The sequence below is a fragment of the Nycticebus coucang genome, chromosome 4, assembly GCF_027406575.1.
Source record: "Nycticebus coucang isolate mNycCou1 chromosome 4, mNycCou1.pri, whole genome shotgun sequence".
In the NCBI taxonomy this organism is placed as follows: Eukaryota; Metazoa; Chordata; class Mammalia; order Primates; family Lorisidae; genus Nycticebus; species Nycticebus coucang.
The window spans coordinates 23,537,216-23,554,859 of record NC_069783.1 but is presented as its reverse complement, the minus strand read 5'-3'; the positions used below and the strand labels follow the sequence as shown (position 1 = coordinate 23,554,859).

General features: G+C 50.9%; 1 protein-coding gene across 4 annotated transcripts in view; it reads left to right on the top strand.

The window, feature by feature from the left end:
* DNMT3A (DNA methyltransferase 3 alpha) overlaps nucleotides 1–17,644 on the top strand; it is a 100,733-nt gene that overhangs the window by 19,416 nt on the left and 63,673 nt on the right. For 2 of the 4 annotated variants that reach the window (XM_053589460.1, XM_053589461.1), the window contains exon 2: nucleotides 8,343–8,593. The exons of 1 other annotated variant lie outside the window; for it this stretch is intronic. In XM_053589460.1, the coding sequence (XP_053445435.1) occupies nucleotides 8,531–8,593 (63 nt within the window). In that variant the 5' untranslated portion in view covers nucleotides 8,343–8,530. Of the gene's footprint in view, nucleotides 1–8,122; nucleotides 8,265–8,342; nucleotides 8,594–17,644 lie in introns of those variants that run through there. One more of the 4 variants, XM_053589462.1, reaches the window with a different exon arrangement.

Here is a 17,644-nt window from a genome sequence, read left to right as displayed (position 1 = left end):
GAGAGAAATCTGTGGGCTGGTTGAGTCAGGGCCTAATAATCGTTAAGATTTATTGAATATGTTCTCTGTGCCAGGCACTCTTGTAAGCATTTTTAATGCATTCTGCTTTTATTCTCCGGAAGGTGGATAGGCCTTTTATTTCTCCCATTTTACAGCTGAGAAGACTGAGGCTCTGTTTTGCCTCTGGTCATAACAGCTGGTGAGAAATAAAGCCTCCCAGGGAGGACTTCAGGAGATTGAGATTAGTGTGTGAGGCAGGACTGTGTCAGCCGCAAGTCACGTTCTCACTCACACCGAAGTAGTGAAAGCTCACATTACCCGGAAGTTCAGGGATGCCCCTGCCTCCACGTACAGCTAGATCAGGGGCCCAGACAGTGACTGCAAGGTTTTATCCCTCTGCCTTCATCTCTTGGCACTTTGTTCTCAGGCAAGCTCACCCCACATGGTGGAAAGCTAGCAGCCAGCAGCTCCTGACTCACATCCGACCTTATTAGCATCTTTCCATTGCATCAGTAGAAAAGTTCCAGGGTGGCCTCTGGTTGGCTCTGCCTGGTCACATCCTCACTCTGTGACTGGGGTAGGGGCTGGGGTCTGCACAGGCATAGCCAAAACCCTCTGATGCGAAAACACCCCCTGGGAAGGAGGGGAAGGTGTCTAGATAGACCAGAACAACCAGAGTCCACTACAAGAAAAGTGGGATTGATAAGGGAGGGAGAAGGACCTGTCACAGAGATGGTGAGGTAATCTCCAGCAACTCAGAAAGGGGACTTGAGAGAGGAAGGGACTCTTCCGGTGAGAACATTGGCATTGGTTTTGGCAGAACAAGGATCTAGGTTTGTGGGCAATGACTGGTTTTGTTTTTGAAAAGATCATAATTATCTTTAGCCCCTGTGAGGGGTAGTCGGTATTGGTTGGAGCAAAAATGGAGATGAGGCTTGGGTGGCCAGCTGGGAGTGCTGGTGGGGCTGAGTTGGTGAGGAAGATGAGAATAGCATTGGGGACAGTGGTGGGGTGGGAGCCAGTGAGGTGGGGACTGTTTTGTGCTCCAGGAGAGGGTGGGAATGTGGGTCTTTGGTGGAGAGAGCAGGGTGTGGTTAGGGATGTGGGCGGTACCGACAGGAGGCACACCTCACTGTGCCTGGGCTGGACCTGGTGGGAGTGATGCATTTGGAGGATTTGACAATTCGTGAGGGGTGGAGGGTGGAGAGGGAGGTACCACTTTTATAGCTGGTGATGGAACTCTGTGGGTGGGAGGAGCTGACGCTGGTTCTTCTGTGGGCTGTGATGATTTCATAGCACAACAGAGGTGGAAGGGCCCTGGCTACACTCTTCTTTGTAGAGGAGGAAATGGAGACCAAACACAACTGACCAAAAAGATCTACATCCAGTTGGGATGTAGATCTTTTTTTCCCATCCCCATTCTCTTTTTTTAAAAATTCAGTTTTATTTACTGTCAGTAGTATTCACGTAATCTAAGAAGTCAAACAATACTAAAATCTCTTAACAAAATGCTTGCCCACTCCTACCCTCATCCTCTTCTCAGAGGCAGCCACTTTCAATTCTTTTAGCTATTTCTTCTAGCAAGTTTACATGTCGTGTTTCTGAGTAATGTGCATATTTTTGATTCATCTATTTTGACATTTTCCTTTGACTTCCTATTTAGTAGATTCAAACATGTGGCCAACCTTTAGTTTTTGTGGTAGGCGTGCTATTAACAGTGCCCTTTGAATGTTTGCTCGGAAATGCTTTATGTCATATATGAAGACAGGTAGTAGGCAGAGTAATAGCCCTGCAAAGAAGGCCAGGTCCTAATCCCTTGTGACTATGTTACTTTACATGCAAAAGGGACTTCTGTGATTAAAGACCTTGAGATGGGGAAGTGATCCTAGATTTTCTGGGTGGGCCCAGTAGCACCACCAGGGGCCTTCGAAAAGACAGGAGAGTCAGAGGAAGAACGTGACAGAGGGAGACTCAGGGCACCACAATAGGAGAAAGATTGGCCATCCCTAGCTTAGAAGATGGAAGGAGCCTTTGAGCCAAGGAATGAGGGCAGCCTCTAGAGAAGCTGAAAATGTCAAGGAAATGGATTCTCATTAGAGCCTTCAGAAAAGAACGTAGCCCTGCCAACACCTTTGCTTTAGCCTACTGAGGAGAGCCTTTTTTTTTTTTTGAGACAGATTCTCACTTTGTTGCCCTCGGTAGAGTGCCGTGGTGTCATAGCTCCCAGCAACCTCAGACTCTTGGGCTCAAGCGATTCTCTTGCCTTAGCCTCTCGAGTAGCTGGGAGCCCACCACAGCACCCAGCTATGTTCAGAGATGAGGTCTCCCTCTGGCCTAGACTAGTCTTGAACCTGTGAGCTCAGGCAATCCACCCGCCTTGGCCTCCCAGAGTGCTAGGATTACAGGTGTGAGCCACCGTGCCTGGCTTTTTTTTTTTTTTTTTTGAGACAGTCTCAAACTGTCGCCCTTGGTAGAGTGCCATGATATCATCATAGCTCAGAGCATCCTTCAACACTTAGGCTTAAGCAATCCTCTTGCCTCAGTTATTTCTATTTTCAATAGAGATGTGATCTTGCTCGCTTAGGCTGGTCTTGAACCCATAAGCTCAGGCAATCCACCCGCCTTGGGCCCCCAGAGTGCTAGGATTACAGGTGGGAGCCACCACTCCCAGCAAGGAGGGCCATTTTTGACTTTTGACTCAGAGAATTGAAAGATAAGGAATTTGTTTTATTCTAAGCATTAACTTTGTGGTACATACAAAAGTAATATATTATGTGTGTACATACATACATACACATACATATGTACGTGTGTATACACACACATTTATATTTGTGAAATCAACATGCAGTGTTTACATTATGTCAATGCAACTGTTACTCATAGCTGAGCCTTATAGTGTACAAATTTCCTTTCTTTTTGTTTCTTCTAAAGTTAATAATTACCTTGTTTTTTCATCTGCCTTACTTTCTTCAAACTTGTTGCTTATCTTATCACAACTTTTTTTGGTTTTCTGGTTTTTTTAATTTTTGAGACAGGATCTCACTTCATTGCCCAGACTGGCATGCAGTGGTGTCATCATAGCTCACTGTAGCTTCGAATTCCTCAGCTCAAAAGATCCTCTTGTCTCAGCCTCCTGAGAATCTGGGGCCTGGCTAATGTTTCAACTTTTTTAGAGAAGAGGTCTCACTTTTTGCTCAGTGCGGTCTCGAACTCTATAGCTCCAGCAGTCCTCCTGCCTTGGCCTCCCAAAGTGTTAGGATTATAGGTGTGAGCCACCGAGTTGCACCTGGCCAACTTTTTTCTTTTTTTAATACGAGAAAAGTAGTTTTATTTCTCCATAACAATACTGTTACTTTTGGTTGTTTTCCTTGACACATAATAATCATACATACATATGGGGTGCATTGTGATGTTTTGATACCTGTGTAGATAGTGTAATGATCAGATTTGGGTAATTAGCATGCCCAGCACTCCAGACATTTATCATTTCTTTGTGGTAGGCCTACCACACCTTCCAGGATGGCTTTCCACACGGGTGATCACAGTAAGAAATGTTTCAGTTCCATTTTTTTAGTTATCTACTGTCTTTTACTCTAGACTGGTTGCTTTCTAGGCACGTGGCATATTGTAGCTGACATTCTGTGATTTCCTTTTGTGGTCTCCTTGGAATTCCCTTTCCCTTCAAGTTAGAGTGCCTGTTTTCTGGCTATTGTGTTTCTTGCTTGGTTGGCGCCCCTAGTTGGAGCACTTGGTCCAGGACAGATTCCCATCCATATCTGAATCCATTCAGTTCCTGGCTGCCGATAGCAGCAGATGGCAGTGAGTGATACCTGCACTCTGTCAGGCGAAAAGGCAGTCCTCATCACGCCCAAGTCTAGAGGCAGAGCTGCTGTGTTTAGATGAGGAGGACAGCTGTCTCTGGCCTGTGCCAAGTGGTCATCCTGCAGCCCCTTTTCCCCTGCACACTGGAGACTCCCTTCTCTTCTCTCCTGTACTGGGTCTTCTCTATCTTAGAGGATACCTTCTCCTTTTTTTTTTTTTTTTTTTTTTTTTTTTGAGAGACAGTCTCACTTTGTCACCGTTGGTAGAGGGCCATAGCATCACAGCTCACAGCAACCTTAAACTCTTGGGCTTAAGTGATTCTCTTGCCTCAGCCTCCCAAGTAGCTGGGACGACAGGCACCTGCCACAATGCCCAGCTATTTGTCATTGTTATTTAGCAGGCCTGGGGTGGGTTTGAATCCACCAGCCCCAGTGTATGTGGCCGGCACCCTGTCCACTGAGGGTGCCCGAGCCAGGACACCTTCTCCTGCTTCCTGACAAAATAGTGTGAGACCTTGTGTCTGAAAATGTCTTCGTTCTCCTTGCACACGTAAATGATAATCTGGCTGCTAATTCTGCACTTCCAAGTGAAGAACTGTTTAAGATTTGTTTAATTCTTTGAGAATTTTGAGGGTATTGGTCCTTTGTCTTCTTGTTTTCAAGATTGATGTCAAGCAATCTGAAGTCATTCTGATTCTTGGTCCTTTATATGTCATTTCCCCCCCTCCTTTTCTGGAATCTTGTAGGATCTTTGTCTTAGTGTTGTGAAGTTTCACAGTGGTATACCTTGGTGTGGGGCTGGACATTCGTTGTGCTGGACATTCAGTGCAGGCTTTTCAGTCAGGCAGCTTGTGTCTTTCAATCCAGAATATTCTCTTCAGTTATTTCATTGGTAATTTCTTTCCCCTCTATTTTCTCTCTTTGTAACTTCTATTATTCACATGCAGAAACTTCTGTACCATTTCTCTGTGTCCCCTCCTTTCTTGTTTTCCATCTTTTTCTCTATTTAATGTACCTGTTCTATTGAATTTTGCATTTCTACCAGCATGATTTTTATTTCTAGATGTTCTTTTTCATTCATGAATTTTTTTCCTAAGGGCATCACATTCTCATTTCACACATACAGTATCTTCTCTGTACATAAAATGTTCCCTCCAAGTTGCTTTTGTTATATTTTGTTTTGGTTTATTTGTTATCTTTGGTTTGTTATCTTCCAAGTTAGAGGCCTCCATCCAATATCTGGTGGTCTTTGGTTGTCCTTCTTGGGTTAAGACCAGGGCACTAAAAAGCCGATTGGAAGCTCTGAGCATAGTGGTGGGGGCTTGTTGACTTTCAAATCCACACTGGTTGACCTGAACAAGCCATTTGGATGCCATTTTGGTGCTGACGTCAGTACTGGCATCCTTGGGCTTTTCCTCTTGGCCTAGTTCAGAGAGGAAGGTAAGGGTCTGGCTACCACCGTTGTGGAGTTCAGTGGGGGACTAGTCAGAGGGACTCCACATCTTCATGTCCTTGGTTTTCATATATCATCTTTGCTTTCAGCTGTGCCAGTCAACTCTGTGCAAAGACCCCTTATTTTATGTGTCTGAGGTGGGTCTTCCATTCAGCCTCCGGTTTTCGCACACACATCCTCTAGTCTCAGAGTACCTGGTACTCCCATTAAGCAAGCGTCTGTTACAGACTCTGTGTTATAAATCCGCTTTCACACCCCTGTCTGAAATCTGGCCATCACCATTCTGCTTTCTAGATTTCAAAATATTGTTGGGGGTTTTCCTTCTCTTGTTCAGCCCAATCTTGTGATTTTGTGTCTTCCGAAAAAATCTTTTTACTAGATGAATTTAGAAGGTAGTGAAATTTGGTGTGTATATTCAAAAATTCCAATGCTTTTTCCACAGCAGTTTCATAACTGAAGCAGTGGTAACGGTGCCATCAGTTGTGATACCAAGATGTTTCCATGATGGGATTCCTGAAACATTTCTTAGTCATTGTTATAAACATTATTTATGCTTATTGTGGAGATTAAAAGGAGAAAATAAGAGCTGCTTATCTTGGTGGTAGGGTTCTTGGTGATGGTGGTTTTTGTGGTGCAGTCCTTGGCCTGGGTGGGGAGGATTCTGGGAGCAGCAGGACTGTGTTGCTCAAAGGACCACTGGCGTGGTGGATACTCACTGCTTTGTTAGGACTAGGGACTCACGAGAGAAGAATGACCTGGGCAGGTGGGTAATGCCATGTGGAGGGCTGGGACCTTGGCTACTGAATGAGGCCCCTGGCCTGCCCGGCCACATACTGAATGATTTTAGATGATGTGGGGGTGGTTTTCAAGGACATCTACTGACGGGCTAGTCCATTGAACAACACAAAGGGAGCTAGGATTGACCCAGGACAGCTGCATTTTCTGGAGGACAGAGGAAGAAGACAGGTTTCCGTTCCATTCCTTTCCTTTCTGGGGAGTCTGCCCTTGGGGTTGGTGCTTTTACCTCCCACTTCCTTCCTTACCCCCTGGGAGCCAGAGGTTCTCTGAAAAGGTTCTTCTCACAGGCCTCTGGTGGCCCAGGTGGCCCAGGGTGTCTCTGGGCCTCAGGCAGTGTGGAGATATGCTCCTCTTACTTCGTGCCTGGGTCTCCCCGACTCCATTTTGGGGCACCCTTGCCTTGTTTGGCCCTCACGTGCCCACTGACCTGTCCTTTCCTGCTGCCTCTGGGACCCTGTGGCTTGCCTGGCAGATCAGAGCTGGAAGAGGTCTTGTAGACCATCTTGCCCAGCTCTCCTATTTTACTGATGAGGAAACTGAGGGCCAGAGAAGCCACATCTGCTGACTCTGGGTTTGATGTTCTTTCTAACCAGACTGCCTCTCCAGCTTCTGCATCCTTTTGAAGGTTTTGATAGGGGTAATTAGTGATGTTTGTGGTCACAAATGAGGAGGGAGGCTTGAGGGGGAATCACTGGCTGAAAATGGGTGGAAGCTACATGGAGTTCTGTGTGGGACCAGAACTGGAGTTGTTCCTGTGGGGTGCCTCACAGCACTAGAGTCAGAGAGATCTGGGTTCAAGCTTCTGACAAGTCCTAACCTTTGTGAGCCTTAGAGTCTACTGTGAACCAGGAATAGTACTATTCCTGCCCAAATGCAAGCCCAAGTCCTGTGCTGAGCGATTCTTGACACATGGCGCTCCTCTGGGGTTACCATTCACTCACTCAGGCCTTCTTTGAGCCCCTCTCTGGGCTGAGTTGGGGAATGGGGAGTAAGATACACTGCACCTGGGGCCTCCCCGGGGCTCAGCTGTGGGGCAGGAGCATCTCCAGCCTGCCTGGGTTGGCCTGATGGAGCTCTTATGGTCCTGGCCCTCAGAAGGCTCTGCCCAGCTCCGGGGTCCTTCCACTACTGCCAAGGCAGAGCCAGGGCTGGGGCACCCACCACCCAGGCAGCCACACACCCTGGGGGAAGGGACTGGGCCCGTGGGAGACCCAAGCCTGTGCTTTTTCCCATTCCTGGTTTTCCAGGGAGCTCTGGCTGGAGGGGGATGGGAGGAGAAGCCCTGGCAGGAGGGAGAGGAGCCAGGGAAGCAGAACCAGGAACTGGAAGGGGAAGGGTGTGGGTGGGCCCAGATCCAGCTGCCTCCCTCTTTCCTACTGTTGCCAATCTCCTCCTGGGCCTTAGGCCCTGGCGCTCTGGAGGCAGGGGCTTGGCTGCTGTCTCCTCCTGGGAGGTGGGGAGCAGGGACGCTCTGTGTCTCTGAGTGAAGGGGGCTGAAGCAGTAACACCCCACCCCAGCTGTGGCCTGAGGCTCAGGCTTTGTTATTTCACTGGCTCAAGGCCCGCACCTGGAGCAGGGAGGAAGAAAAGCTCCTAAACAAGCCATGTGGGTTCGGAGGGCCCCCTCAAGCCCACCAGTTCCTCAGGCAAATGGGACTGGTTTGAGGGGTGGGAGAGAACCCACACATCCTGCCTCAGTGAGGCTGTGGCCTCTCCCCACCAGGGGGTCCTCTAGAGAGCAGAGCAAACCAGGCCTTCAGGCTGGCCGCAGGCTGAGTTGAGATCTCAGCTTTCTCCAGGCCCAGCCCAGGCACTCACTGGTCCTGAAGTGAGGTGACATTCATTTCATGACATCCTGTGACTGCTGCTCACTTCCTCCACGTGGCAGAGTTGGGTGGGGGTGGGAGTGAGGGCAGATCAGAAGGAAAATGTAGCAGGCTGGGGGCCTCTGGGGGAGGCTGGGATTTCCCAGGGGCAGGCTGGAGTGGGAGGGAGGGTGCGGGAAGCTTTCAGAGGGAAGAACAGCCGTGAATGAAGAGAAGGGAGGAGGCGGAGGCTACAGCAGCTCTGAGGCCTAGAGCCGGCTGCGCCTCTCTCAGAGGCTGCTGGGGTAGGAGGCGGCCCTGTGGGGAGCAGCCTCAGTGTCCCAGCTCTCCGGGGTGCTGGTGAGGCTGGAGGGAAGCAGTTCGGTAGGTTGGAGGCTCCAGGCCTCACAGGCGGGTGGGTCGGGGTGCTCTGCCCCGCTGACCACCTTCTCTCCCCCACAGGTGGAGTCATCTGGAGCCCCAGCGCACAGGCAGACGGAGGCAGCGGTTCACCGGCGGGCTCAACACCGGCATCTATGTTTAGGTTCTAACTCTTGCCTACAAAGACCACGATAATTCCTTCCCCAAAGCCCAGCAGCCCCCCATCCCCGCGCAGCCCCGGCCTGCCTCCCACAGCCCAGCTGCCTGCCATGCCCTCCAGCGGCCCCGGGGACACCAGCAGCTCTGCTGCGGAGCGGGAGGAGGACAGAAAGGTGAGCAGCCGGCTGTGGTTGGGACGCCGAGGCTGGCGCCTGGGGAGGTGCCCTGTCCCCATATGATGATAGACAGCTTCATGACAGTGATGGGACCTTCATTTTCCTGTTTTGATGATGTGGAAATTGAGGCTTGGAGAGGTTAGAGTCTGGTGTGAGAGCAGGAAACTGGCTCCAGGACCTGAGCTTTTAACCGCCATGGTGCCTCAGCAGAGGCTTAAAGCCCAGGTCTGTGCAGTTGTGAGGGTCAGCCTCACAGAGTCCTAAAACCTGGGGTCCTTTCTGGATCCACCTCTCACTAGCTGTGAATCTTCAGGTGACTCACTTTACCTCTCTGTTTTTGCTGCCTCTGTTTCCCACAGGTATTTGGTAGCTTCTGGGGGAGGGGCGCAACCAGATTAGTGCAGAGGCACTGCAGACACGAGGCGTGTGAATTACACACACATACACACACCCCCACGCGCGCACACATGCAGCCACCCAGCCATACCAGCACACCTCGGAGAGGCGATTTCCTACCTTCCCCCTCCCTCCGCAGGCTCCCAGTGTCACTGGGTGATCCTTAACCTGGCTTCTGGAGCTGAAGACTTTTTTTGCCCTTCTGCTGAACTCTAGGTTGGGCCTAATCAGGGAGAGGAGACCACATCAGATTGATGGGAATCCTTGCTGGATCCCCACGGGTTGCCTTGGGACCTTACCAAGCTGTGACCATCCATAGGAAAAGCCACCCCCCCAGCTCTGTTGTCCCCTACATCAAAAAATGGTAAACTCTGTTGTCACCGTTCCAGGGAAGCTGTGACAGCTATGGGCCTCCCTGGCCTGTCTGCTGTGCCTTTGTCCCCACAGTTCCCCCTGCCTGCACCCCTTTCCTGGGTAGGGCTAACAGATCGTGGTGCTTGGTATCTGGGAGTAGCAGGACATGCTTGGCTCCTACTGGGCTCACGCGTTCTTAGGATGTGTTTCCATCGTTGTTCTGTTTGGTCCTTTCTGACCCTGTGGGAAAAGAACTGACAATCTAGGTTCTCTGGGCAGCTCTGGCTGAGGACCCCAGCAGCATGCAGACCCAGACCCTGCAGCCACCTGTACTTTTGAGTGGTGGGTATGGCTGATTCCCTTGCCACCTCGGGCCTGGCTTGGTTTTTTTGTTGATTAGGTGATCCTGAGCCTCTCCTACTCTGGGTCGAGTATCCTGACAAAACCCAACACAGCTCCTTGTCCGTGTACCAGCCATAGGTGGGGAAGGTGGGGGCAGCCTGGACAAACTCCTCCTGTTACTGGACTGTGCTTCTGTGCCCCTGCTGTTGCCCTAGGCAGCAGAGCCTCTGATCCCAACCATGGACACAGCAGATTGGGCTATATATGATGACAGGTCAGGAGAGAGAAGGAGTGCTGGACAAAGAGTCAGAAATCCCAGGTCCAAGTCCTGAGTATGCCACTTACTGGAGATGTGACTTCAGGCCATCTGGGCTTGTGTTTGCTCAGCTGGAAAATGGGGATAGTGACTCTAGCCTTGCCTGTTTTACAGGGCAGTTGTTGAGGTCAGTTGAGGTCATGGGTATGTAAATGCCCTGCAGACAGCAAAGTCTGGTCCAATTATGAGGGATTGTGATTGCTATTATTATCCACCCATAGTAACTGCTCTGGCTCAGGCGGCAACAAACGCACACCCAGCCCCAGATCCTGGTGCTGATAGAGTGAGCGCACTTACACACTGGCAGGCAGGTAGTGGTGCCAAAAGATGGCAGCGATCTGGATAGACAAGGGCTGGGGCACAGCTGGGCCTCCTCCCCAGCCACCCACACCCACACCATGCATGCTGGCTCACCTGGCACACCTCCCTGGCACCTCTGGGCTGGTTCCAGCAGTTCCAGGGATCCGCCCTCCTGGGCGGGGAGAGGCACTGACAGCCTCAGGCAGCTCATGAAAGCCAGGCCCTGGGCAGGAGTGCTGGGTGACGGCAGAGGGGGAGACATAGGCTAGGTATGCAGCCCAAGGAGCTTGGCAGAGGTGTCAGACTCAAAGGGACTGTTTAATGAGCCAGAGGGAAGAGGTGTGGCCATTCCACGGCGTGTCCCACGTGCTCTCCTGGCCTCCTCCCTGGCCACACCTCCCCGAACCTTTCTCTCCTGCCCCACTACTTCCGTAGCCAGCTGCCAGACCTTTGTTTATGCTGCTCCCTCTGCCTGGCGGGCCCTTTCCCTAATTCTCTGTCCTCCTCTCTGGTTAAAGTCACAAAGCCCTTGCTTTAGGCTGCCTTGGATTACAGAATACAGTGGACCAACAGTTCTCAAAATGTGATTTCCAAACCACAGCTTTAGCATCACCTGGGATGGTGGAAGGAAGGGAAAGTTTGAGCCCCAACCCACACCTGCTGAGTCCGGACTGGGCTGGTGACCTGTGTTTTAACCATCCCTCCATGGGTTTCTGTTGCACATTAACATTGAGAACCACTGGTGTGGATGACAACTGGCCCGGCCCCTGGCTTCAATGGGACTCCCTAGGACTTGGAATAGCATAGTGTAGGTGCTCAGGAAATGCTCTGTGGGTAGGGTGGAAAGGAAAATGAGAGTCGTTGAGACCCTTCCATGGGAGAATAACTCTGGAGCCCAGGGTCAGGCAGGTGGAGTGCAGAACTGTGGGTGGTAGGCTGCAGCTGGGAGTGCACAAATACCACCTTGTCCACCTGCCATCCATATGGTGGGCAGAGTGGGGACTACTTGGGGACTGGGAAGAGGTAGGCTTAGCAGGGCTGAGCTGTGGGCTGGTCGGGTGAAGCAGCTGGTAAATGTGGCCACAGCAGAGGGAGGGGCCTGGCTTCATGGTGGGGGGAGAGGGGGAGGTCAGCAGAAGGGAGGCTTAGAGGGGATCATGGAGGTGGGTGTCAGCCCTGTGGGGAAGGCTAGCAAGGGGCAGAAGAGGGCACCAAGAGCATCCCAAGGGTCTCCTCAGATCCCCACATATAAATTAGAAGGGGGGCCAGAGCCCCGGGCTGGGCCTCTGATCTCAATGCCCCCTTCTTTCCTCTGGCCTCAGAAACATACTGGCCAAGATGCATTGAACACTGACCATCCAGCGGGCGCTGTCTACGTGCATTGTCTTATTTAATTCTTAAAGCTACCTTACAAGGTAGGCACTATTATTTTCATCATTCTGTCTTACTGTGGACTAAACTGAAGCTCAGAGAGGTTAAGTCACTTGCCTAAAGGCACACAGCTAGTAAGTGGTAGAGCTGAGGCTGGAACCCAGGCAAGCTGTGCCGTTGGCTTCTGTGTTCTTGAGGCTGCATGAAAGGGATGGAGTGAGCAGCGCCTCTCGGCTGCGATGCTCCAGGGTCCTGCTCAGGTCTCTTCTGCTGCACTGTGGGAGAATGGTGCTCTTGCCCTAGGGTGGGTATTGGGAGAGTCTCATCTCCAGTAAGGACTCACACACACAGGCTCATGTGCATGACCGTGTACCCGTGTGCGCACACATACACACACAGGTGGAGACGCTGTTGTAGATACATTGCCTCTTACCGTTTCTTCCTGCCTCTTTCCTTCTCTGGACACATTGATTCCATTGTCTTCTCTTCCCCCCTCCCTCCTTCTTTCTTCACATATAGATCCCCTTCCAGATGCCCAGCACACAGTAGGGCTCCACATACCATGGGGTAAACTGAATAAACATTCCAAGGACCTAATAAAGGGGAAGAGCGGGGCAGATACAGAGATGGGGAGCCACGCCTGCCCCCAGACCAGGGCCGGCCCCTGGACAGCGCTCTTGCTTGCAGTAGAAGCAGCAGCAGGTGTGCACATCTGCACCCGTGGGTGTGTGTGCATCTGTATACATAAGGCCGGCACTGGGGCTGCGGCCCCCTCTCCTCTCCCGCCTCAAGTCCAGCCCAGAGGCTTGGCAAGTCCCGATTTCCCTTGGGCTTGCAGCACTTCCTCCACTCTGGTACGTAGCACAGAGCATGCATCCTCTAATGGGAGCTCCGCCAGCTCCAGTCTCAGTCACTCTTGCTGGCCCATGGGCCTGTCACCTGCACTGGCTTTATTGCACTCAGGGCTGGCCCTTTGCTTTACAGTAGTCACTATAGCATCCCCTTTAGTACACTTAAGTAGTTACAGAAATTCTCCTGCACCCTTGCTTCTTCAGGAACACAGCTAATGATAATGGTGCATTTGTTTTAGCCCAGTGGAGAGTATTAGATGCCTGGGCACATTCAGCAGATTTGTAATCTGACCAGAACCTACATTTTAGGGTTCTGATTCTCTAACATTCTCTTAAATTAGATATATATCAAATTTAGTTAACCTTGCAGTCAATACAGCCTTGAGTGGGAGTTGGTTTGTGTCTGGAGACAGACCTGTGTTTGAACCTGGACTCTGCCATGTGACTCGGCAACGTGGTCGGGAACAGGGAAATGGCTCTTTATCGGCTTGAGAGGTTTAAATGAGATGGTGTGGTTGGTGCTTAGCACACAACAAGTTAGCCTTATGATTTATTTTGGATTATCTACCTAGCCACTCACCTACCTGCTTGCCTGCGCCTGTGTGGTTTAGGTCTGCTGTAGCCCCATGGATTGCAGGGGTGTGGGAGAAGAATCCCCATGAGTGAAGTACGAATGGTGTGGGCTTAGAGTCTGGCACATGGAGGGAAGGCTCTCTGTCTCTGGGGTCTGCAATCACTAGACTGCCTAGTGACTAGAGGCCTAAAGCCCCTTTACCTGTCACACAGAAGCAAAATCAAGGCAAGTGGCAGAAAGACCTAACTCCTGATGATGGGAGCTGTGGATACCTTCAGGAGCCTGGGTGAAGGTCAGTCTTGCTCTTAATGGCCAAGTTAGGGATAGAGCCTAGCCCTTCTAAGAGGGCTAGTACAGCAAAGAGAGACTTAGCCCTGCAGAGGGGGAGAGGGTGCCAAGCTGGAGCCATGTCCCAGGACAATTGGGAGATGAACCTTACTCTCTGGCACCTGGGCTTGGCACAGCCTAGTCATGCCCTACAGCTGCCTCTTGAGATCAGCCCACTTAATGTTCGCGCAGCAAACCCTCTGCCCGGCAGTTAACTCACTGAGTTGTCACAGAAAGTCAGGAGGAACCCACTGTTGCCATCCTCATTTTACACACCAGCAATTGAGGCTTACAGAGCTCCTATGGCTACAAAGTCGTTTTATCTGGATCTTTCCCTCTATAAAGTGAGGGCCCTCAGAACTGGGTGAGTGGACATGAGTGGGCTTGGTGCCTATGGAGGTGGCTGCAGGCAGAGCAGTGGCGCTCCCCACTCTGGGCTCAGCATGGCCGTCTACTTGCTTACTGTTGTCTTTCCTTCTAAACTGAGTTCCCTATTTGCTTATCTTTGTATCCAGTACACAGTCAGTGCTCAGTGAGGTTTTGAGCACACCCCTGTGCCTGGCCTTGTGGGTGGCACCTAGACCCCAGAGGTGAGCATGGCTGAGGTGTGCTGCTTCAAGGGCCTCAGGTTCAGCCCACCCCTCACTTCCAAAAGACCGTGAGGCCCCTGGGAGGGGGACAGGCTGTGGAGTAGGGGAACCAGGCTGGGCACTACCATTTCCAGCCATTTAGCATTTCTAGAGCCCAGCTACGCGCATGTACCCTGGGGCCATTTTGTTTCATCAAGAATTACATATGAGGTCAGCTAAGTAGCCAATGAATATTTGCCATCAAATGGGGCAAATGGGGTAGTGTTAAATAAAGGAAGTAAAAGGTTGATGAGCTGGGGGGCTGGCTGAGAACAGAAAACACGGGGCTTTGGAGGGCTCTGCAGTGGCTCCTGGGACCACTGCCTAACAGCTCACACCATCCTTAGCCTCTGCCCCTTACCTCCTGAGCCAGAGCCTTGCTGCAGGGTCAGCCCGGGCATGTCTGTATGTGTGAGTGTGTGTGTTTTATGGGTGCGTCTACATGCAGCATATGGAGTGTGCAGAGGTTGGCTGTAGCTTTGCGGAGTCTGGTGCTCAGGTGGCCCAGGACAGGGCTGTGTTTGTTGCAGAAGCCAATTCGTTTCAGTGAATTCTGTGACCACAGATAGTCCCTGGGAGGCCAGCCAGCCAGCTGGCAAAAGCTGTGCATGCTTCTTGTCCCAGGGGCCCGGGGCAAGTGGCTAGCTAGATCCGGCAAGTTCATCCCCTCCACTCAAGCACCAACTTGAGACATCTGCTTAATGATGCAGGGTCAGTAGCATCCGGTTTAAGTCCTGAGGGGAGCAGTACGTCAGGCTGGCCAACACTGGGCTTGGGCCTTTTGGAACATCTTTTTCTCACAAGGAGGGGTCCTGTGTCGGGGCATGCCAGCTGAGTATGTCTGTGTCCCTGTGAGTGCCAGTGTGAGCCTTTATGTTGGGTTGCCCATGGCCTTGTATTTCACTGTGTCTATCAAGCATGGCATGGTAGGGTACAGTGGGGTGGAAGGCGCCATGGGCTGGGGACCAAAAGATTTCAGTTTTGGTTCTGGAGACCTCCCTTCCTGGCTCTCTGATCTCTGCAAGGCAGAGAAACTGTCTGAGCTACAGGTTTCCCACCTGTGTAATGGGGAAAAAGTGATGGCAGCTCTGCTCTCAGGGTAAGAATGAAATAACATAGGTGAAAATGCTTTGTTAATTACTACGTACCCCACAAACGTGAGAGATTATGATCGTCATAGTGCAGCGCATCAAAATGAGACGTTGCATGTGGCTTAAAATAATCCGTCCAGTGAGCAGTGTTGAAATGTAGGTCAAATCATAGCCTCGGAAGTTTAGAGAGAGGCTGATGGGAACCACCGAATCTAACAGGCCACAGAATGTGAAAGTACTCTGAAAGCTGCAAAGAATCACATAAATATAAAGTGACAATTATGTTTGAGTCTAGAAAGTACCGGTACATTTTAGTCATTTTGTTTCCTGATTCTGGAGTCATAAACATCCAAGTCTCCCAGGGGCTGCACATACAGTTGTGTGTGTGCGCCTCTGTGTAGATGGTCTCAGTTATTTATTGAGCATTTATTCTGTGACAGTCACTCCTTAGGTATTTTGTATGCCTGCCTTGTACCAGGTGTGGACGTCAACATTGGCCAGACCCAGGCATTGCCCACTCGTGGTGCTGGGTAGTGAGCACACTAGGAGAGGAAGGGTCTTTCAGCTCAGTCTAGGTAGGAGAGGCACAGAGGGGACTCAGAGCAAGGGAATTCAGGAGGCAGGGCTGGAAAAGTGAGGAAGGGTTTGCTGGCAAACCTGAGGGAACAGTCTGCGCTGGGGTGCTGAGGAGGGACATAGTCTGCTTTTATACCTGGTGAGGTCTTTTGGGAACCCAATGTAGCAAGGAGGCCAAGGCAATGCAGCCGGATCCTGGGACCCTCCTACGCAGGGGCTAAGGAGCTTGGCTTAAGCCCTCTCAGCAAGAGTATACGTTCTGCAGAGTGTATAATCAGCTTTGCATTTTGGAAAGCGCGCGGAGCCCCCGTATTCCTGCGTATCTGAGTGCGGCAGCACCACCCACCAGATGTTGGGCTCCGTCTGCGGCAGTGACAGCTGCATGTGTAGAGCTGTGAGCTGGGATTTGCAGGGCAGCAGGGAGGGAGGATGGGATGGGAGGGACACACATTGGTGAAATGTTCTTTCTAATCGGCATATGTGGAGCCAGAGGAAGTTAGCAATTCTTGAGAGACTATCATGTGTCTGCTTTCACTATTTCCCTCATTCAGTTCTTGTATTATGACTGTAAAGTAGGTATCATCCCCATTTTGCAGATGAGGAAAGCAAGACTCGGGTTACATAGCTTGAAATTACTAGTAAGTAGAGAGCAGAGCAAAATTCCCAAGCCAGCTCTGCACTCTCAACAGCCCACTGGTCTAGAATTTCTGTCCTGTCCCCTCCCCCACTGGAAGGATGGACTAAATCCATCCTCTTACTTGACAGATGAGGAAACAAACCTGGGCTGAAATCTGTTCCTGCTAAACGTGTTACTGTTTCCCAGCTGCTCCAAGTCACTGTGGATCAGATTCTTCTCTTTCAGAGTATTAGCGACGCCTCCTAATTCAGTGCTATTTGCAGATTTGATAAGCATATTTTAAATTCCTTTGCTCAACCCATCAGCGAAGACACTGACTAAAACAGACCCCGTGACAGATGAGAGAATGAACCACTCGACACGCCTCCTTGGAGCTGTTGAGGAGCATGGCCCGAGCCATCTGCTCACCCTTCTCGGCGCGTTAGCCCCCTGCCTTGACAGAGTGAACCTCAGGCAGGCCCAGAGCAGAAAGCTTCGCTTCACCTTCCACTTTGCCCTGCGACTTGTTGCTCCATCATGGCAGAATGATCCATTGGCAGAAGGTACCACTCTCTGCACAAAGGGCCAGGAGTCATACAGACTGGAGTGTGAATCCTGACCTGGGCTTGCGTTGGGTCTTGGTTTTCCAGGCACCAGCCAGGAGTGAGGCCTGAATGCTGGACCAGCTACAGAGCCACCTTGCTCCTGCGTGCAGCTCGGATGCAGGCTCCTTGTGCACATAGTACGCTGCCTGGTGCTCCCCACACTCTCGGACCCATCAGATCTAGAGGGGTAGCCTGGCATCGGGGGTCCACTCCTTCCTCCTGGGCTAGGTTGCACTGAATCTAACCTGTCAAGGAAGAAAACATGCTGGTCACTGATAGTAGCCAGGCCCAGTGCGCGTGGCATAGGTGATGAGTTAGAGCAAGTCTGCATGTGGCCGAGGGGTGACCTGCAGGCCCCCCAGAGGTTTTCTGCACATGCCTGATGGAAGCCTGTGCCCATCCTGAAATGTCAAGTGTCTTTGTTTTTTAGGTCATTGCTGGGTGGTGACTGTGGTTCCTTTTGGCTAATCAGAAGCTAATCTCCTTGGCTTTCACATCTCTGATTAGTTCAGAATAAAAGTTGGAAAACCAAATGAATCCCTCTGTAATAAATGCAACTTGTTAAAGAAATAAGTTTTTTTCCAGACTCTGTTCCAGGCTCTGGAGATTTAGCAGTGAGCAAAGTAGACAAAGGAATAGGTAATTTGTTCAACTTTCTTCTCAAAACTCTGAATGGCAGGCAGAATGGACAGCTTTATTT